Source organism: Mercenaria mercenaria, chromosome 12 (assembly GCF_021730395.1).
Source record: "Mercenaria mercenaria strain notata chromosome 12, MADL_Memer_1, whole genome shotgun sequence".
NCBI classification, from domain to species: Eukaryota; Metazoa; Mollusca; class Bivalvia; order Venerida; family Veneridae; genus Mercenaria; species Mercenaria mercenaria.
The window spans coordinates 66,391,982-66,414,926 of NC_069372.1; the positions used below are offsets into that span (position 1 = coordinate 66,391,982).

Below are 22,945 nucleotides of genomic sequence, written 5' to 3' on the forward strand. Positions count from 1 at the left end.
CTGAAGTGTAAATGCAGGTATTGCATCATCTTTTTTAAATTTTTGAGTTATTGAGGTAAATGTCAGATTCACGCATGAAATACCTTTCATGTTTTTTCTGTATTTCATAACTTAATTTCCATGTAAATTCATTAAATTCTGTTCAGTAATAAGAAGTTGATATTTATAAACTTCAGTATTTTATGTTTTATCCCCAAAACCACTATAATGGGCCTCAAATTAGTGTCATTAAATTCGCGCCAAAGTAGTTTAGATTCCCCGCTATATCGTGAATCCCGTGAAAATGACAATAGTCCCATAGCTACACGGCTTAGCCGTGAATCCTATGAAATTTTAGTATTTGGCGGGACATTATCCTTTAAATAGAACTGGACTAATAGCCTTGCGCACACCACCTTACGACTTTATAGACGAATCTATGTCTGAATTATTTCTTGCTAGAAATTTCAGCTCGATCGAGTAAGAAATTTATTTGTTAGTTTTTTGGTATGATTTTTGCATTACGATTTTTATTTGGTAAATTTTTGTTCATTCTACAGAATTCTGTAACATTTACTTTTCGCATATGATTTAGCTATTTCGGTATGTCAAGGATGATTTATTAAATTTTTCAGACTTTTTAAATTATTTCGAAAGAGGAATCTAAAAATGTTCCAATTATATAATAAAATAAAAGAGTAAACTTTTTGAACTGAAATTTGTAACATGATAATTAATAAAGTACTTTTGTTTCAAAAACTAATTCAAACATTTCGTTATTAATGGAACGCCATTACTGGCATTGTATTGTTATGTATAAATCTATATATGGCAAGTCTAGTGCCATGTTTGTAATATATTATTGTAATTTGTAATTGTGTGCCAGTCAATAGCCCATCTAATTAATGTCCGTTGTAGTGTATGGCATTAGATATTATATGGATGCCAACTCTTCAATAAACGTTTGATTTACATTGAATTTTGTTAATTTGAAGTTGTTCAAAATGGCTGCAGTTTATCATTTCCGATTACGATAATGTTTCATCATATACCTTTTCCTACTTTTCTATACTTTAACCTTAGTCTTTTAAGTAAGTAATCTTTGTAATAATGAAGTAATAATGACGTATTTTAATCATGTGACGTATGAACTTAGTTAGCACATATGGTTTTGGTATAAGTAGCACGTATATCATGGGAGCCTACGGAGGTATGGTGTACCCAAAGAGCAGCTTTTTTGCCCTGACTTATTTGTTATGATTATGTGCTTACCATAGTGTTATATATTTTAGCTTCTTCCCCAGACGATTTTTCCTGGTGATGTCATAACCCGGAAGTACAATGCCCGAGGTTCAACTTGTCTCACTCGCCTGGATTGATATTCCCAGCGCAGAGCTTACTCCCATGGTTGGTGCCCTAAACCGCAAAGACGATGATTTTTGTTACCTCTGAAGTCACTCACGATGGCAATCAGCTAAACCATAGGGAGCCAACAGCGGAATCAACGTATTCACGGTTTAAAGGAAAACTGACTTAATTTAGAAGAATCTTTTTGTATGTGCTACTTAAATTCCAATTAACATTAAAGACCTGTGTCACGTCAGATTAGAAAGGACTATAAGAACTTTATATCTAGAGTACTGAACTTCTTTTTTTCTTGTCTTCAATCAGTTTTTTTTTTTCTTTTCATATCTATTCATTGTTAACAATCATCTTATGTAAAATAAATTTGTAAATATTGTAAAGGGTGTTGATTTGTTCTGATGGTTACTGAGTCGCCGGTACGCATTCCTGTCCACAGTAGGAACTATAATTCTACAATCCCTTTCTGTTATCAAGATCTAACGTGTCCTGTTAACTGAATGTTAAAATTTCTTAACACAGCTTGATATTTATCCAAAATATTATATCCGGATACAATTACACTTTTCTAAATACTGCCAAAATTTCCATTTTCAACAGTATGTTTTACAAATTGTGATAATACGAAGACAGTTTAGCAGCAGTTGGCAGTACCTGACATTGAAGTTGATGGTGAAATTACCTCTTACTTAAATCATTTCATAAAGAAATTGAGTTGAGCTGAAAATTGTTTCATTTCATCAAAACAGTCTAACATAGATGATCTACTTTCGATTTCAAAAACTACAATTAAATGTTTCGCAGATTTATTTCTCGAAAAATAAGAAATAAAATCATTTTTAAAATCAGTAGTAATTAAACAAACCAGTGAGAGCTTCTTCTCCCGATAGTTTATCCACTTACTGACCAGCAAAATTCAACCTATGTTCATCATAAACGGCAGAATGATGACCAGTTTCATTTTTTTTTGCGACCTGAATCGTAAGCAAATTATCCAACCATAACGAATTCCAAACGGTTTACATTTATAATAAGTTGTCAGCAGATGTTTGTATTTTCGCCACTCCGATTTTGCATCCTTTCGATCTTGCCACTCTTCGTATATTTTGTTCTCAAACCAAAGGCCGTATTTTTCAAACTCAAAGTCGTAGAAGGTTGTTATAAACAGTCAATGTGTTCGCCGACAAGTCCCCGAATGTAATTAAGGATTCATCCGCGAAGTCTCGCGGAAGAATTAACGTACTTGGCACATATCTTATTCAGTCATTAAAATAAGCTGTCATAATTTAATTCAAATCGCTGTAGTCAACTCTTTGGATAAGGACATTCCAATGTCTTTCAGAGATAAACCCCACTCATAAAATACTAGTAGTATTCTGGAACTATATTTGTCTTTCCTAGATGTTAACGCAAGCTTGGTAAGCCTGCGCAATTTATGAAATTCACAGCGCAATGAATTTAAGGTTTAGAGTATATCACCAAACACAAATATATTATAAAACGAACAACATCGTTACCAATATTTTAACCTGACCATTACCTGTTCTGCCGTACTTGTCCCGTAACTGAAAATAATTCTGAAAAGTTGTCCCCCTTTGAAAATGAATGCCATTTGTAACGAAATAAAAATAAACAATCGCTGAACATTGTGTTCCGAGTTATGTGAAAATTCAACACTCTCACGCTATTACAAATGCATCAAAACAAACATGTGTAACATTTCCTTGAAAATGGTGAGTCCTTTAAAAAGCGCTCGACTGTCTGGAAGTGGGAGCCTGTTTAAACAGTTCTTTTTTCGGAATTCAATTCTTATTATCAGTATACTGACACTTGTTTGTATGTAATATAAGTAATATACACGCTATCTTCAAAAACAACAAAACAAGTGTCAGTATACTAATATAAACATTGAATCCAAAAAAAAACTGCCTAAAAGGGACCCACTTCCGGCAGTCAAACGCCTTCAAAACCCACCATTTTCAAAGAACTGTTACACATTTAGTTATGATTCATTTGCAATCGCATCGAGTGTTGAAATTTCACATAATTAAGTGGGAACAAGTTTTTCACCATGTTTATTTATTATTTCTTACAAATGGCATTCATTTCAAAAGGGGGACAACTTTTTCAGAATATTTCAGTACGGACAGATGGCAGACATGTAATGGTTAAGTAAATATTGGTAACGATGTTATTCGTTTATAAAATATTTCTGTGTTTTGGTGATATACTCCTAAACCTTAAAGATTATTTTTTGAAATGGACAGGGTAACAAATGGATAATATGGCTAATAAGTTAATAATGCAAGATTGATTTTGAATTTTGATAACATCATATTGCATTCTGTGATAAAAGGGGCATAAATTAGTCATCATAATCATATGCGCAAATGTATTATCGAATCCTGCAGAATCGTTATTCGTATTTATGCTTAATGAGTTACCGCGGAAGAAAATACGTGGCTTTATTTAAGTATTTCACAATTACACTTCATAAATTTGACAGATTACATTTTATATTGGTCATAACAAATGGGATTGACATAAATGAACTTAATTCGATCAATGAACTCTTTGAAATTAGAGACAATCTAATGGAACTACATCAATTCGCTGTGTTGTAAGGCCATTTGATGAGAATGAGAAATCGGGCGATAGCAAGGACTCGTCAAACGCTTTCAGCGTTTAGCCGACTCAAAAAATGATGTAGACAATGTTTCTAGACTTGACTTTGTAAAGTTTTACTCAACATTAAAAAGATGAAACTTTGAGAACATTATTTTCTCTGTCAATCAGGCAGACCACATGCTAGGATTATTATCAGAGGCGGTGGAACAAAATATTAGCAATCAATTAACAGCACGTTTATAATTAGGATTCAACCCAATGTTGTAGCTAAATTTTTTTACTGTAATAATCAATAAACTTTTATAGTAAACATTTTAGCAGGTTTAACAGACTTTTGTATTTAATGAAATAGGCTTTGACAAAACATTCAGGACTTTTCTGGCTCAAGTGAGCTAAAGATCCATCAAGTAGTTTAAAAATGTTTTTTTTTATGATAACTACAACTTGATTCAAATAGGTAAAATAATTCTTGCTGAGACAAGTTCTCAATACAACGATTAGGTGATGTGATAATATTTCTTATGGTCATGACATGGATTTACGACAAAACATCAAAAGACAAAATATCGCCAAATTAGGACTCCATTCAGAAGATTATACAACAATTTAGGTTCTTCTCTTCTATTTAGTTCTAGCCACAGAAAAGGCATACAAGGCAATCATACAAAACATGACAGAATGTAATAAAGCTGAGCTTATATTTCTCATTGCATGATCTAGACCTACAATTCTTACATAACATTTTTACTTGTTACCCAATATCCTGATCTGAAATGATTTAAATATATATATGATATATTCATTTACCTCTGTTCAGAATCTTCCAGTAATCTTGTAGCTATAAATTCAGCATCTCTGGCCCGTAGTTCCATAGTTAATTTCTCTTCCTCAGTCTACAATTACACTAAGACATATTTACATTTTGGCTCATACAGAAGAAAGTTTCAGCTGAAATGTTTCAGTAACAAAAGGGCCATGATGGCCCTATATCGCTCACCTGTTATCATTGCACTTGAGGACAAGAAGGTCCTCAGAAAAAATATCTAAGTCCAAAGACATGAACAACAAAGTAAGGAATTTAACCAAAAAGAAAAAAAAATCTTACAATGTATAGAATGTTTAAAATACACCTAAAAATTGGGAGGTACCAACCATGTTGTACCATAGAAAAACTGGGTCTCATGTTTTCTCTATGGCAATAATAAAAAAGATACTAAAATAAGCTATTTATAGTAACGGAAGGTAAGTTAAATTAAAAAAAATATTGTAAGTGGACAAAAGAAGATCTGCCAAATAAATCTGTTGACATAAATGAAATTTCAGATCATTATCTTCATTAGTTAAGAGATATAACAATTTTAATTGAAAATAAAGGGAGTAATTGACATAAAATCATCCCATGTGTGGGAGATTTATCTACCCTGATTGTCTCAGTCCAACTAATAAACAATAATGAAATTACCATTAAGTCCTGTAAGTACTTACTGATATAAATCCATTTTGATTACAATCAGGGGAGGTAATCAGAATATAAATTACTCTGGAACCTATGATGGATCTGATTTGTCAGTGGAATCCAAGATTATTGTTGTTGAAGATATTTTTGGAAGTTTGTATCAAATAAAACCAAAAATGAAGTCTCTATATGGCTGCAAATGCCAAAATAGCCGATTTGGACCTTTAAGGGGCCCATAACTCCTGAACCCAAGATGGAATCTGGCCATTCAAGAAAGGAAGCAAGATTCTTGTGGTGATACAAGTTGTAAGCAAGATTGGTTAAATTCAAATCATAATGAAGCTGCATTGTGCAGACAAGTCCAAAATAGCTAATTTTGCCTTTTCAGGGCCATCACTCTGGAACCCATATGGAATCTCGCCAATTCAAGAAAGAAACCGAATCTTATGGTGATACAAGTTGTGTGCAAGTTTGGTTAAAATAAAATCATAAATGAAGCTGCTATTGTTCAGACAAGGTCAAAATAGCTAATTTTGGACCTTTAAGGGGCCATAACTCTGGAACCCAAGATGGAATCTGGCCAGTTCAAGAAAGGAACCAAGATCTTATGGTGATACAAGTTGTGTGCCAGTTTGGTAAAATTCAAATCATAAATAAAGCTGCTATTACGCAGACAAGGTCAAAATAGTTAATTTTGGCCCTATCAGGGGCCATAACTCTGGAACCCATAATGGGATCTGGCCAGTTCAAGAAAGGAACCGTGATCTTACAGTGATACAAGTTGTGTGCAAGTTTGGTTAAAATAAAATCATAAATGAAACCACTATCGTGCAGACAAGAAATTGTTGACGGACGCACGCACGCACGGACTGACGACGGATGAAGGGTGATCACAAAAGGTCACCTTGTCACTATGTGACAGGTGAGCTAAAAACAGAACAAGCATTCAGTGACAATGGAAGTACAGAAACAATATTGAACATAATATCTATCTTTGTAAAGGGAGATACCCATACCTACCACTTAGAAGTCACACACCATAATAGAAGAGATACCAGAACAAAACCTTATACTAAATTCTATGTTTAGCAAATACAGGATAGTATATGAGTTACTTTTCACATTATTTATCAAACCAGTTGAATAAAATAATAAAATGTGAGGCTGTGCAGAAGCAATTTGACCAGCGTCTCCTTTACTTAAAACAACAACAACCCCAAAGCTTTATTACCTGAGGTAATTTCCATAGTTATGTAATGGTTAATTTCACTCCCCTAATGTAAACAATGTGATAAAATAATTCTTTCTCAAATATGTTGCTAATTATCAGTTTTTGTTTCCTAAGTTACCTTTATTGCAGACAATCGTATTCTATTTTTCTCATTCTCTGCCTCGTTGGCTTTCTGTGAAAGTAATGATGCCTCCTCCTCCGCAATTCTTGCCTTCTCTGCTAACAATTCTGCTGTCTCCTCAGACCTTAACTGTCAATCAAAATATTGTAAACTAATTAGACCTGAAATTTCATCTATTGAATAGTCAGTAAATGCTAAAATTTTGGAAATTCTGTATGTAAAAATACTTGCATTGAAACTGAGGATTATACTCTAAAATAAATGCCATAAATGAACAATTTAATGAATGTTTGTAATAAATATTTTGTCATCACAAATTTGAATACAGGAAAAAGTGAAGTAAATATACATTAATATGGGGGGAAAAAACACTGTCTTTTGAATAAAATTATTAATTAAAACAATGGTGGTATATGTCACTTTTCTTGTCCAGTTCAAACAGTTTCTATTAAGACCCACCCCCATCCCCACACAATGAACTGGAGCAGTATGTGGCTATATATATTTTTTTTGTGTTTAACATCACACTAACACAATTACAGGTCATATGGCAACTTTCCAGCTTTGATGGTGGAGGAAGACCCCAGCTGCCCCTCCGTGCATTATTTCATCACAAGTGGGCACCTGGGTAGAACCACAGACTTTCCGTAAGCCAGCTGAATGGCTTCCTCACATGAAGAATTCAATGCCCCAAGTGAGGCTTGAACCCACATTGATGTGGGGCAAGTGGTTTTAAGTCAGCGACCATAATCACTCGGCCACGGAGGCCCCTGTATGTGACTATATAGACTGACATAACATATACCAGAGATTCCTGAGCTATTCTAACATCATCTTGTAACTGAGACAATCTTCTTTCTAATTCCTCTTTCTCTCTCAAAGCTTCCTCCTTCAACTGCTTCTCCTTGGTATAACGTGTTCTCTCAATCTGAAATTCAGAGAAACATCACAGCTAGAACATAACACAAAGCCTGTGGTAAAGGACATGTTGTATGAAGATTTCTATATTTTTAGCTCTTAGGACCGTGTTTCTTATTAATCAGAATAATTTGAAAAGTCTTGATAAAGGACAGGAACATTTGTATGAAATTATTTCAAACTCAGGCAGTTTCTGACAAAAAGATTTTCTAAAATTTCCTCTACTTAATATATAAAAGGCAGAGTGACCAAGCCATCTTGTGGCACTGTTTTTCATGAATCTGAATAATCTGAACATTCTTAGTAGAGGTTAACAGCAGGTGAGTTTGTGTGCAATTATTTCCAGTTCCTAGTGGACTTTTCTGAAAATAAGCTTGTTTATGAGTTTCCACTATATACATACAGGGAATCTGGTCATTGGTGTTTGACAAGAAGATTTTTGAAGTTTTTCAATTCCCTTACCATGGTAACCAGAGTTCTTGATATCAATTTCTTGAAGAAAAAAATGTGGTAAAGGGCCATCAAAGGAGCATCCATGCCAACTTTTTCAGTTTCTAATGGTTCCAGAGGAGATGTCATTTAAAGAAATATGGCTAATGACAGATGGAAGCCGAGTGATTCCAGTAATCCTAAGAATGTCCTTAAGGTTGGACAGAAGGACACAATTTAAACTAACTCAGCTGTTCACATCTGGATTTCAATGAATGAACTTCCATACCTGCTTTCTAACTTTTTCATCTCTAGCCTGGGCCTTCATCTGTTGGATCTCCATAGAGTCGGGTCTACGACGTCTCATAAACAGCTCATGGTTACCAACACATAACTCTAAAATCTAAAGGGAAAAAAACGCAATTATTTGTAAATGTTTAGCTTTCAGAAAAATAGTTTTTTATGCTGTGATCTAATCATCTTAAAAGAGATTTTCTATTTCGAAAAATGAGAAATCTACATATTACTCTAGTGCATAGAATATTTGCTAACACAATGGAAACTTCTTAAGTCACTCAAAAACAAGTGAAACTAGTGTTGCTTTTAGTAAGAGTTAAAGAGATTTTCATTCAACAGTATGTACATTTTTATATTACTGTATTATGAAGCTGCTTTTCCAACAGCAAAATCAGATTTTCTGTACTTCATGATTACACAGTATCAGCGTCACATTTGTTAACTACAGTTAAAAAGTTCAACAATCATTCATCATGGTCTTTTAAGTAATTTTCTATACATTGGCAAAAGTCTGACAGCCTTCTTAAACAATCATGGCTTTACAAAACATTTACAGCCAGAAAATTTTCATTACCAGTTTTTGTTTCATCATTAATATCAACATTCATTTTTACAAGAGGAAAATAAGTTCCATCACATCAGACTATAAAAAAAAAATTCACTGTTGTAAAAACTAGGCGTGTCACAATGAAGATGGTAATACGAGAATGAGGTAAAATACCACACCTGTCACTTACTTACCAGTTTATTAAGCCGGATCTTTGGTGCATAAAACACAAAATCAGGTGCCTTCTTATCAATTGCTTTGATCACAAACTGAAACAAAATAATTATACACACATTTTTCACTCTGATATCTTTCTTTCAGTACATTATGTTCCAATCCAAAATGACCTTTCTGGTAAGAGTCATTTACCCATCATAAGGTGTTTGTATTGAAAGATATTTAGGGCTGTGTTAACAAAATTACAAAAATAGCCTATAATCCTATAAATTATAAAAATCATATGCGGACTGTACAGCCTGCTCAATCCATTTTGCAATGCACACATGTATGCCTGTAATTTTTAAATCTGACTAAATAAATTGTGGAAAAGCAAAAAAGTAAAGTAAAATGTTTTCATTAAGCATCAAATACAATAAAGCACTGGCACACACACATAATCAAAACAAACAAGAGGTATTTTAAGTTTCAAGTCAAAATCTTTGATAGTAACAGAGATATTTGACTTTATCAAAAACTTTAACCAAAAAATTCTAAGTTAAAAAGGGGCATAACTCTGTCTAAATTCAATCCAGAGTTATGGGGACTGTTTCTCCTGGTGTAGACTTTGATAGTAAATAACTATTTTAAGTTTCAATTCAATAGCTTTGATAGCAACAGAGATATTTGTCTTTGTCAAAAACTTTAACCAACGGCGACAGTGACGCCGATGCTGGGGCGAATGCAATAGCTCTTTTCTTTGAAAAGTCAAGCTAAAAATGAAATAAAGCAATTCATTTCCTCTTTTCTCAGTTCTTTTATCATCAAGGATAGTCACCTCCATTTTGTATAATTCTGAAACAAAAGCAACTTACCTTTTTATCTTTAAATGAGATGTTTTTTATTTCATTCCAGGGAAATGTGACATTTGGGGATAACCTATTGTCTCTCTCATAAATATTCAAACCTAGTGCATTAACACCTAGCCAGAGATCTGTGTTCCTCTTGTTCTGAAAAGATGACAATAACAGAATGTAAATCTGTATTCTACCGGTACATGAAATACTGCTGAAAAGTAATGTAAAACCCAAACAACATCATAAACATTGTCTATCAAATCACAGCAGCAATTATCTCCCCTAAGGCTTCATTAATCACTGCCTTCACAAATATCAGGTGACTATGAAAATCACATGTCTATTGAATTGTGACGGCAGGTGTCTCTGTACAGTAAGGGAAGAGTTCAAGGATTTACAGTCTATATGGTACAAAAGAGACACTTGAATAGAACATAAGAGAGACTTGTTTGTTCTGGGTTTAGCACCATTTTCAACAGTTTTTTAGTTATGTAATGGTGTGCAGTTAACCTAACTTTCTGGATTCTGTACCAGTTCTAACTTGTTCTCTGCAAGTTAGTGCCAGCTTCTCCACATGTAGCAGAGGGAGAGCAAAATGACTTCTGACACAATGTCTTCTATCAAATCATCACAGAAAACATAAGCCTCGCTCAGAGATAAAACTCACAATCCTGCGATCCATAGATCTGCACTCTAAAAGCTACATGTAGCAGGCTACTGGGGACAGACATTTCAGTTTTTAAAGAGACTGACAGAATAGAAATAAATACACCTGAAAATCTCTGTTGACAAATTCCACATTTATTTGAGAAAGTATGCCACTTCATCTAATCAAAGATCTTGTTTATATTTCTGCAATTATTTCCTGTAACATATTCTTAAAGTGTATATCAGTAAGGTTACCCAGATATTGAAATGTTTTTTTCTGTGCCAATTTGACCATAGTCATAACCTTGGAAGATTACTTGTCTTCTACTTCTTTTTTCGTGCAAGAGAAAACTTATCACTACATGCAAATGATCAGCCCTGGACATGATAAGGTTTGAAGATGTTAAATAACTGGAAGAGAATTTAACTCGAAAGTACTATCAAATGTACAACAAAACATTGGACCTGCTTTACATTGGTACCTTGCAAGTAAGTAAGTGGCTAGTTACCATGTAAGTATTTTTTTAAATATATATAATCTGCAACAACAAAGAGACTTACTTTAATTTGGAAATAATTAACACCATACATCTCAAATTCCTGTGCTATCTTTAAATATTCCATCTCTGCTTCACTTCTGTAAAATATGGATAAATACAAATCAAAATACAGGAAAGAAACTTCACAGTTCTTTTAGTAGGCATACACAACATACAGACGAAAGAGATTAAGAGTCATCAGCTACTAAAATTTTAAAAATGTTGAATGTTTTTGACTTTAAGAGATGATACATTAATGAGTTCACTGGCTATAATACTGTGAAAACTGTTTGTTTTCACTGGCATAATAATTCATGGTATTGACAAAACCTACTGCCTGGTATTTTGTGGGAATGTGAATTTATTCATTTTCACTTTGAAGATGCAACAATTTAGATTTTTTGTTCATTTGGATTAAATTTCATGGGCTGATACAAGAAATAAATCTATGAAAAATTGAAATTAGCCTATCATGAATATTAATGATTTCAATGAAGCGTATGAAATTATCAAAATGATAATAGATAACAGGACAAGGTACATGTGGGTTATGAATGTTGCAATAGCTGACCCCCAGGTACACTCTGATAAGAAACTGGAAACACAAGTTTGGCAATATAAATATGTTACTCATCTTTATGATGGTACAGGTGCCTTAGTGCAACTTAACATTATTCCTTTATCATTCTCTGGTCTAATTTGTGTAAATATAAAATGTCTATCACAGTCAAAATGGAAATTACAATGGGACCTCAACACAAGTCAATACACTGTCTGTGTATCATAATACTGGTCTGTTGGTGACTTGACATAGGATCTACCATATCAAGGAAATCGGTACCAGACAAGTACAAAACCACCATATATTTCTGTTTACAGAATCTGGACAAAATTAACAAAACTTCAGATTTCATATCTGACAACCACTTACTCACTATGGAATTACTTACCTGATACAAAGTATATTGGGTCATCAAGAAAGTTTTTTGACCAAAGTAAGTGCTGGAAACTTGTAGATGTGACAAAATTTATAGTGATATATTTTCACGCTGATCTGATTTTTCTTAATCAGTACAACTGTCTTCTAAGATTTTCCAAAACTATATAATACAGCAACTTACCTTGTAAATCCTCGTTGATCAGCGTACCATGTTTTGATTCTCTCCTCCCACATTTCAGATGTCATCTGATACTGGTCTATAACTCTCTGAGGTAGCAGGTCTTCACTGGCTAGCATTCCTGGTTTATATGTTGTCTCATCATAGTCTCCATACTGGAGGGAAAATAAAAGATAATTGATGAATTCATTTAAAGAGCTAATTTGCCAAATAATATCATTTAAGGTAGCTGACCTGAGATGGCAATCAGAAATTATCATAGTTTTCATATGTAACTTCAACATTCTCTGGTTGTAAGTAGCATTTTCCAATAGTAAAGGAAGTCATGTCCTTGTACGAGCTGTAATAACCATAAAAGATCGAAATAAATTAAACAAGAATACATAATTGCACAAAAAGTGCCTAACACCACTACAGGTTCACTACCTTAAAATCTTTAACATCTATCATTATCACTTTCATTCGAAGTAATCTTATCTTACACTCGTACTACACTGTAACATGTTAAATTTACTTAATATACCATCATGTATCATAACACATAGTAAGATTTTTCAAAGGATAAACAATTCATTGTTCATGTAGTATGTACCTGCTTGGTCATTTCACTGTTGAGGTTTCGTATGACAGAATAATATATGCCATAATCAGAGTAAGGGATTGAATGGTCTGAATCATGTGAAAATAAATCTATCATACCGTGTTGTGGAATTTTTGTTTGTTTGTTTGTTTATTTTGGGTTTAACGCTGTTTTTCAACAGTATTTCAGTCATGAAACGGCAGGCAGGTAACCTAACCAGTGTTCCTGGATTTTTTACCAGTACAAACCTGTTCTCTGCAAGTAACTGCCAACTTCCCCACATGAATCAGAGGTGGAGGACGAATGATTTCAGACACAATGTATTTTATCAAATCGTCACGGAGAACACATGGCCCGCCCGAGGATCAAACTCAAGACCCTGCGATCTGTAGATCGCCGCTCTCCCTATTTAGTGTTATTTCTAGCGCTCAAAAAGGGCAGGGTGAGGCCAAAAAGGGGCAGGGTGCTGTATTTAACAGAAAAGTTACCGTAGTTGCGTTTCTAGTCTATTGAGCTAAGGGGGCAGTTAAGGATATCCCATCCTTTGAGAGGTCAGTAAAGTTGGTTGTGAAAAAAGTCAACCTCGGATAGTGTTTCCATATCCTTAAAAATCTTTGGCATTGATGATTCACTTTATGCATGTATTAAACTTATAAGAGGAAAAGAAAGCATTAAAATTACACCTTTGCTTGCACAGCGTAAGAAGCTAGTAGAACTGAGGCCTCTGGTGGGCAGTATATATCCATGTTGAGTATGGACTGTTTCACTTGCAGGAAGAATAAATGTTGTGTAATCTCTTGTATCAACTCCTCGGACACATCCTCTGGATAAAACTTGGCAAGAAACAGAAATGTTACTGGTGACTCTTTTGGCACATCTTGATCTAACACCTGTTAGTACACAAAAAAATGTTAAAAAATGATCATTCTTTAAAAAAAAACGTAATTAAATATACAACAATAAAGATGTTAGTTAAACTGAAATATTAAATTGATATCAGTATATGGACCACAAATCTTGATTTAAAACACTGTTCTGTAATCAGGAAAAAAAACTTTTGCCACAAACAAAAAAAATATTTTTGCAGACTTTTATCCCACTATCCCACAAATCCACCTGTAAATACGAGCAGAAATTGACTATGGGTGGTGCAACTTGCTTTAGTACTAGTCCTGCAGGGTGAGTGTAACTTTTGACCAAAAATGAAATAAATTGCAACATTAACATTTCAAAAACAAGAGCTGTCTCCATAGGATGACACATGCCCCCCAGGCACTTTTGAAATGAATAGTATGGCCTAATGTCAAGTTTAGTACCTTCTGACCTACGGAGCGGGGTTCTTGCATGCCGACACTCGTCTTACTGTGTCACACATTCCATGCATAGTTATTTTAAAATCCATGCATGAATGACAAAGATATGGACCGGACATGCCCATCAATGCACAATCATGAAAAACGACCTTTAACGTGTAAGTGTGACCTTGACCTTTGAGCTACGGACTGGGTCTTGCGCGCGACACGTCGTCACACCTACTGTGGTACACATTATGCAAGTTATTTGAAATCCATCCATCGATGACAAAGATAATGGACCAAGACTCCCCATCAATGCACTATCCTTTATGTCTAAGGTGTCCTTACACTTTGAGCTACGGACGCTAGGTCTTGCGCGCGACACGTCGTCTTAACTGTGGTACACATTCAGCCAAGTTATTTGAAAATCCACTATCGATTGACAAAGATATGGACGACACGCCCATCAATGCACTATCTTCCTTTAATGTCTAAGTGTGACCTTGACCTTTTGAGCTACGGACCTGGGTCTTGGTGCGCGCGACACGTCGTCTTACTGTGTACACATCCAGGCCAAGTTATTTGAAAAACCATCCATCGATGACATAGATATGGACTGGACACAAAATTGCGGACAGACCAACAGACGGTTCAAAAACTATATGCCTCCCTTTGGGGGCATAATAACATGATTTATTGTTTACAACTTAAAAATCTTTTCCTGTTCTTTTATTTCCTCCATTCATGAATAGCATAATGAATGTATTAGCTAGACACTTGATAATCCATGACAAGATTCCAGTATCTAGCTTTTCAATGAACTTCATAAAGCAAAATAGAAGCTGTCAATACAACTTGTTTTTCTTCAGTGAATTACAGAACAAGTAAGTATATATTGCAACAGGAAAAGCGAAAATTCTAAGCACTAGTCCTGCAAGAGAAATTGCTTTCAAAGAATATGTCACGCCCTGTATTCTACTGCACACTGTCACAGAATTATACTAACCTTCTTATCAAACTTAAGCCAGGCTATATAACCCTTTGAATCAATGTACTGAAGGCCAAAATACCAAGTCTCCCGGAGGCCAATAGTCTTACAGACCAGTTCAAACAGCTCCTTTCCTGATGCCTTGTGCTGTAAAATATATAAGAAAATATACAAGACTGACATACAACAAATATTTGGTGTGTAAGACTGGAAAAATTATACATATATTTCTTAAATCCTAACACAAAGACCGACCCGAAGCATACAGAATTAGAAACTTCAGATTTTTTTGTAGGAAAATCTTCGATAACTTGCTATTCAGTTCTATCAATATGTCAATTTTAACATAAATTATTTCAATGATACAAAAAGTGTGACTTCACATAGTCCATATCCTCTATACCTCAAATTTACTGGATGTTTACAAATTGTATAAAACACATAGATTAAATTTTATCATTGGCATCATCACATGGTATGTAGTGCACCGCATGTCATCTACTCAGTGTTGGCAAAAAGCCAGTCAATATGAGCAAGAAAAATTCAATGGTGTTTGAAAATCTGTTCAGTTACTTAGGAGGACCAATTCTGGTATAACCCTAAATGTTTATACTGAAAGATAGTTGTTGTGACGGATGGTACATTAACAGGCCATGTATCTATGGTGGGTATAATTAGTGGTGTTATAACTACTTCTGGAACACGATAGAGGACAGGATTTTCCAAAAACTGAAGAGCAGACTTTACACAGATGCCACACAGAACAGCGACTTGAACAGACGTATGTAAACTTCTTCTTACATCTCTGTGGGCAAGTCCCAGTCCTCTCCCAGCCCAATAATGTATAACTGACTGTGGCTTGATTCAATGATGACTGTGGCTTAATTCAATGATGTTACAATGTAGTATTTCTATTACACTTGCATTTATTTTTCTTGTCAACTAAATTTGGGTACTTTTGCCTTCAATTTCAGGAAAAGACGTATTGGCGGTATGGGCACTGGCACCAGAACAGAAAGAAAAATGCCTCTGTACATTTATACTTACACCTAGGATATTCAATAAGAACCATGGTCAAGAAATGGGAAAATATACTAACCCGTTTCAATCGTAATTTCTCAACCTTAAACGCGCAGTTCGGTGAAATGGGTACCTAGTAAATTGAACAAGCGATAATTTATATTCCATCATGTACAAGCACATGTCTCATTCACTCTCATATTCCATATTGCTGAATTATCAACATAATTTTACGCATTCATCAACGTTAAGAAAAAAACTTGCTTGACCTTCCCTAATGAACATTTGGTCTAGAGGTCATGGCAGTGTGCACATGTTTGGCGAAATGTAAACAAACAAAAACAGAATTTGAAAAAAATCACATTTTACAATAAAACCCGAATGATGGAATAGAAATTCATCTTGTACATGATCTTCAATTTGAAATCGTACATTGGTCAGGCATCTGTTCTGTTTATTTAATTCATTTTGCACATTTATGCTGCATTTGCACATTTTAGCGAACTTGTGTAGTAAAATGACGACTGACAAACATTTGATATCCATAGTACACATTTACTGAACTGCGTGTTCTAGCATGTTTAGGTATGAAATTCGCGATAGAAACGGGTTAGTATATTTTCCCCTTCATGACCATGGTTCTTATAGAATACCTAGGTTTACAGGTTTATGTTATTTCCTGAAATGGAAGGCAAAATTTCCCCAGTACCACCAATATTCGATCAAATAATGTTAGTAAGTAAAGGTCAAGTATGAAAAATATAAAACATTTCCAGGGCAGATCAAATTTGTTATCGAATTTTGGCAGTACGAGGATACTTTTTCAGCTTGGGACAGACTCTGGTTGCCAGAGTCATTTTATGAAGGAAAGAAATCCCAGATATTATTTACCATATGTAGTCAGTGCTTTATGACATTTGAGCACTATTTACTCACTTCAATATTGGCAAACTCTAGTTCAGCGTCCATTGTTTGCACTCGAACTGAAAAACTTTTTCCGGACGACTTTGCTGCCGCCTTGCTGGCCTTTTTCATATTTACAAGCGGCATGTTGAATTTTCATTCGAGGATTTATCTATTTGTAACTTGAGAGATCTATTTCGCTTTAGATTAAATAATCAAATTTCAAACTTTTCAGGCATTTTTACATTTTTTAAAACTTTTTGCAATTTTTTCATCAATGTTATTTGGAGGCAGTAAACAGTTTTCTGAGCTTCTCGGCCTAGAGTCGCCTACCCAACTTTCAAAACCTCACACAAAAGTCTGTAACCACACACCTGGAATAAAGATATTGCAACATTAACATCACTGTATGTCTATCGTTACAAACCATCTGCAATACATCTCTAATATCTAGTTTTCTGTTTACAAGACCTGAATTTTGTGCTCTCCCGGTCGCGGAAACTGATGACGAAAAAAGCTAAATTTGCCATTTTTTCAACCGCTGCAGAAAATTCCCTGAAAACGATAGCCCCAATTGCTACACTGTTCCATACTCCAGTAACACTGTAAAATCTGAAAATAAGCTGAAATATATGGGCCATCCGTACCGTTTTTTCACTATTCCACTTTTCCTGAGGCCCCTGCTAAAATGACAACCCCACTTTAAGCTAGCTCAGAGGAAGCATGTATACGCTCCTGCAAGTCATTACGTCATACTATCAAGATCAAGGCTACTCAACTGATTTTCTTTAACAGTGAAACTCAATTCTAGCCGCTGAAACTTCAATTCTAGCAATTATTATTATTTAGAAGTTCAAATATGCACTTCATTCCGTAAATTGCCTCTTATTTGTAAATTTCACCCCGGCCAATTCGACACTAACAGCTCAAAACTGTTTACTGCCTCCTTAAGGGAGACAAAAGTGACCCCAATAGTATGACATTTGCTGTTTATTTTGTAATTTAATCAATTCTGACCAAAAGAAACCCAATTTCATACATATCCAACATATGCTGTTGAAAATTTTGACAACATGGAGTACATCATGTATGCAAAATTCTACCAGGAACGCGTACCGAAATTAAACTAGTAACATTATAGTTTCATTTAAGGCCCATTGCATATAAAAATGAGGTCTCAACCATGTTTTAGTATCTAGATATGTTCAGCTGCCAAGCTGGCTGAATATTATAGCAATTTTAAGTCACTGGTACTGTGCTGGACCTACTCCAGGAAGCTACAAGCACATGCATGAGCACCATATGTCACCCTCTTAACGTTTCACAAAATATACCACTACATGCTAATTTGTCTATTCCATGACACTAAATGGTGTCTATTTGAAGATAATTATCTGCACTGTGATATTTAGCTATGATGTACATGACTTTCAACCCATAGAACTGACTGCATCAGACCACGAGTCCATGTTAAGACCTCAATTTGATAATGATCACTTTCCGCGAGTGATGAAATATGAGAAAAACGTTACTTTTGAGACAAACCTTTCAAAGCCCATCTATTTCAGGGAAAAATATGTCTATTCTCTAAACTTTGTGTGCTGTGACTGGAGTCTATGTTATATGCAATATGTACATAAATTCTAAACTGAAACGAACAACGAAATACTGATTCAGGGGACATACTGCCGAAAGTACCCCCGAGGTCTGTTCCGCAGTCCGAGCCGCTATTTTGCTGTTAAAAGCTTACTGAATTAATAGAAATCAATGAATTTGTATGTAAATGCCTTATTTGACGACTTTAATGTCACAGTAAGCATATGTCTAAGTAAAATGGTGTCATAACAGATATATCTTTCATTATATCGGCTCGGAAAACACTATAAAACTGACTTTCATGTCTGAATCGCGGTTATCTCCCCTTAGTTATTGCTCTTAAAAACTCTCATTTTGCTTCAAAATTAACTTTAAAACTCATATTCCTTCACAAATCATACTGAAAACCCTCTAAGACATCAAATAAATGCACATGGAAGAACTTACAAATTTTCAAGATTTGCTCTTAAGGAGGCAGTAAACAGTTTTCTGAGCTTCTCGGCCTAGAGTCGCCTACCCAACTTTCAAAACCTCACACAAAAGTCTGTAACCACACACCTGGAATAAAGATATTGCAACATTAACATCACTGTATGTCTATCGTTACAAACCATCTGCAATACATCTCTAATATCTAGTTTTCTGTTTACAAGACCTGAATTTTGTGCTCTCCCGGTCGCGGAAACTGATGACGAAAAAAGCTAAATTTGCCATTTTTTCAACCGCTGCAGAAAATTCCCTGAAAACGATAGCCCCAATTGCTACACTGTTCCATACTCCAGTAACACTGTAAAATCTGAAAATAAGCTGAAATATATGGGCCATCCGTACCGTTTTTTCACTATTCCACTTTTCCTGAGGCCCCTGCTAAAATGACAACCCCACTTTAAGCTAGCTCAGAGGAAGCATGTATACGCTCCTGCAAGTCATTACGTCATACTATCAAGATCAAGGCTACTCAACTGATTTTCTTTAAACAAGTGAAACTCAATTCTAGCCGCTGAAACTTCAATTCTAGCAATTATTATTATTTAGAAGTTCAAATATGCACTTCATTCCGTAAATTGCCTCTTATTTGTAAATTTCACCCCGGCCAATTCGACACTAACAGCTCAAAACTGTTTACTGCCTCCTATAGATTTCTGCTCTAACAGTTTAAAAAAGTCTCAAATCAAGGAATATTGCATTTGGAATGGAATGTTATTGAGGAAAAAGGTATCTATTTTTCTATCAAGCAGCGTTATGGCTTGTGTGATAGATGTAAACGGGCCTTACAGTTGCTTGGTAAGAATGGGTATTCCAATTGCAACTAGCAGAACTTCGGATACAAGTTTGGCATCAAATTTAAAGAAGATTTCTACGTCATTCATGTTCAGCAGGACACAGATTGACAGAAGGTTGTTAGCCATTGATTTTTCTGCTTTTATTTCATGATATTTGGGATTTTTGTCGGAGCTATTTTATGAAGGTTAATAATTTGTAGGGTGTATTGATTTTAGCAAGAAGTATAACTATAAATATACAGAATCGCAACTGGAGATCATCTCCCACAGGCACGTATCCCCGCGATAACTGGTGTTATCATCTTGAAGGGTTAATTGCTGACTTGATCACTCCTGATCAAATCGATAGACGCTTATTAATTTAAAACTGGTGATACATGTACGGCCGTCACCTAATAAACCGAATCGGGTCCAATTTTCAAACGAGCACTGTTGATTTCTCAGACTTCCAATCTCATTTCTTCCCTGTGATCTTACAGAAAATACTAACAACATTAAAAAAACACCATTAACATTATAAACAAACGATCTTAAAATAGAAAGTTTTTCACGATACAAATTTTTATCCTTCTGCTTTCTGTTTCATACACTGGTAACGGCTGACCGAATCAGGTCCAATTTTCAAAAGACCACTTCGGAAGTTTCCAGACTTCCAATCATAATTTATTCCTTCCTTCCCTGTGTAAAAAATACTAACAACAATATATATATAGACAACAGGGCTCCGGAAATTTTGATAACTCAATCGGTCCGAAACGAAAATCCTGACATCGGCGCTACCCCACCCATGCATTCCCAATATTACATATTTGTAAAACGTGATAGAGTAAAGATATAATCATGTCTGCATTAAAACTGAGTTACCGGTCACCGCGTGTTTCCATACAATGAAGACAGTTATTCAGTGTTATGTGTGATTGTTACTTTGTTTAAATTTCGATTTTTTTCTGAGAAAATACTTGTAAGGATAAAATTACTGAGGCATTGACACCGTGTGCGTAACTAGTCTAAAAGCCAACGCACGTGACCGGTACCGTATACACGGCAGATACTTTGTGATGTTTCCTCATTCTTTGGCGGAATTCTATAAAATACAATTACATGACACTATTCTCTGCTAAACAGTCTCGGTATTTAAGAATACTCTGCCGCGGACCAAATGTGTACGTTATATGAACGCTGAGATCTTATTTCCCGCATGTATAGTACCAAAAGGTCACGCGTGTTGGCCACGGAATTTCATTTCACTTAGTGTGTACTTCAATAAGCAGCTACATTTTAAAAGTTATATGTTCTCTTCTGATGTAAACAAAATTTCATTTTGAAACGTTTTTTAAAAGACCGATTTGATAAACAGCACCACTCCGATTTTCTTTATCATTCGTGTTTGCCAGTCCATTTTTTTTTTCTTTTTCTTTTTTGCACCGTCGGGTTGCAAAGACGATTTTCTGCACTTGTTTCAACTGGAGCCCCAACAAATGAATCTTGTAATTTTTTCAAATCAAGTAATTATAAAAAATATTTTGATTGGTTTTCCGTGTGATGTCTCATTAAATCAAAGACCTATAATGTACAATTATAGCTCTTTGTTTAAAATGCAGTGACCATTTGTTTTTACCATGATGAAACATAGCCTTTTGAAAAACACCATCCATCGGATTTTAAATAAAAGAAGTGGATCCCAGTCGAAATGATTTGGAATCCAGTCAGACATATTTGGAAACCAGTCAAAAATGTTAATAAATTGCAGTCGGCTGTCTGCAAACATTAAAGGATGTGCCGCGCTAGTACTGATTGCGTCACGTGCTAATTTACGGACCGATTAATCAAAGTGACAGTCAGACTGTTTGACACGTTTATTGATTATCTGAGGGTGGCGACCAACAATTTCCTGCTTGGCTGTAGATGGTGTATTGAGATATCAGACAGAAATTTATACTTTTCTCCATTTTTACGGGACCGATTTTTTTTTGTTTTTCACTATGAATCGGTCTGAAAAGTAAAAAATCGTCCAAAACCGACAAACCGGCAATTTCCGAGCCCTGATAGTCAACATTAAAAACACCATTATCATTATAAACAAACAATCATGACAATCTAATAGAAAGTTTTTCATGACAAATTTTTATCCTTCAGTTGTATGGTAAAAATTTCATACATTGGTAAAACACGTGATGTTTGCGAGATTTGCTCTATGTGCCTTTCAAGTTGCGGGTCTGTTTATTCTTATAGGCTTAGCGCTTTGTTTTTAGGCAATGGATTAGGGGTCAGACTCCAGTACCAGACATCTAGACACAGTTCCATTTATCTCTGGACAGATGAATTAAAAATAAAATAATAAACAATGTTTTCTTTAGTATTTAAGACATGGATTGTGCTCATGAATTGTTGAATTGGTTTAAATAATGGTGACAGTCGTTAATTGCTGTTAAATTTTCTATTCAATATGCCTCAGACCTTCGAGTGAGAGCAACATACATGTAATTATGATTATAAGATAAAAAAAAAATAAATGAAGGCAACTTTAGGCTAGGCTTAATATACTCATTTGGTATATTGGGATGACTTTATTTTATGATATGATATTTTTTTATCCCTCTAAGCCTTACCCATATCAGCATTTTAATGTTAGGAAAACGAAGACATTAAAAAATAAAAAAAATGTCATATATACTGGTCAGACTTACTGCTACAGTACATTAAACATTAATATATTCATGTTGAATTTAACTAATAATTTTAAATAACAGACATAAATCAATATAGACATAATCTATATAATAAAATGTAAACAGGTGTGAGGAGATATTTACACCGACACCTGTTTCAATACGCAGCGGACGCGAACAACACTAACTTGCAGAAAGAAACACATATACATTAAAAAAATGTCAGTGATGCAATTTTATGCTTTAATGTCGACATAAATTCATTATCAGAGATGTAATCTATACAAATACATTGTACATGTACCAGAAAACATTCACAACGGAT

At 34.7% G+C, this 22,945-nt stretch overlaps 1 protein-coding gene and 1 long non-coding RNA gene across 4 annotated transcripts in view; both read right to left on the reverse strand.

Annotated features, from left to right (window-relative positions):
• The window catches only part of LOC123533698 (merlin-like), a 39,129-nt gene extending 21,774 nt beyond the window's left edge, over positions 1–17,355 (reverse strand). For both annotated transcript variants that reach the window (XM_053520252.1, XM_045315480.2), the window contains exons 1-11: positions 17,106–17,355; positions 15,168–15,296; positions 13,550–13,756; positions 12,290–12,441; positions 11,191–11,266; positions 10,000–10,134; positions 9,163–9,237; positions 8,414–8,527; positions 7,583–7,705; positions 6,775–6,906; positions 4,777–4,862 (exon numbers count right to left, since the gene is read on the reverse strand). In XM_053520252.1, coding sequence (XP_053376227.1) covers positions 4,777–4,862; positions 6,775–6,906; positions 7,583–7,705; positions 8,414–8,527; positions 9,163–9,237; positions 10,000–10,134; positions 11,191–11,266; positions 12,290–12,441; positions 13,550–13,756; positions 15,168–15,296; positions 17,106–17,219 — 1,343 coding nt within the window. In that variant the 5' untranslated portion in view covers positions 17,220–17,355. The remainder of the gene's footprint in view (positions 1–4,776; positions 4,863–6,774; positions 6,907–7,582; positions 7,706–8,413; positions 8,528–9,162; positions 9,238–9,999; positions 10,135–11,190; positions 11,267–12,289; positions 12,442–13,549; positions 13,757–15,167; positions 15,297–17,105) is intronic.
• LOC128547430 (uncharacterized) lies at positions 17,352–19,807 on the reverse strand. 2 transcript variants are annotated; one of them, XR_008366536.1, is made up of 3 exons: positions 19,632–19,807; positions 19,116–19,226; positions 17,352–17,446 (listed from the first exon to the last, which is right to left on the reverse strand). It is a non-coding gene; the product is annotated as an uncharacterized LOC128547430 (long non-coding RNA). The 2 variants fall into 2 exon arrangements; XR_008366535.1 differs by having other exon boundaries at positions 19,500–19,807.
• Positions 19,808–22,945: the final 3,138 nt, after the last annotated feature.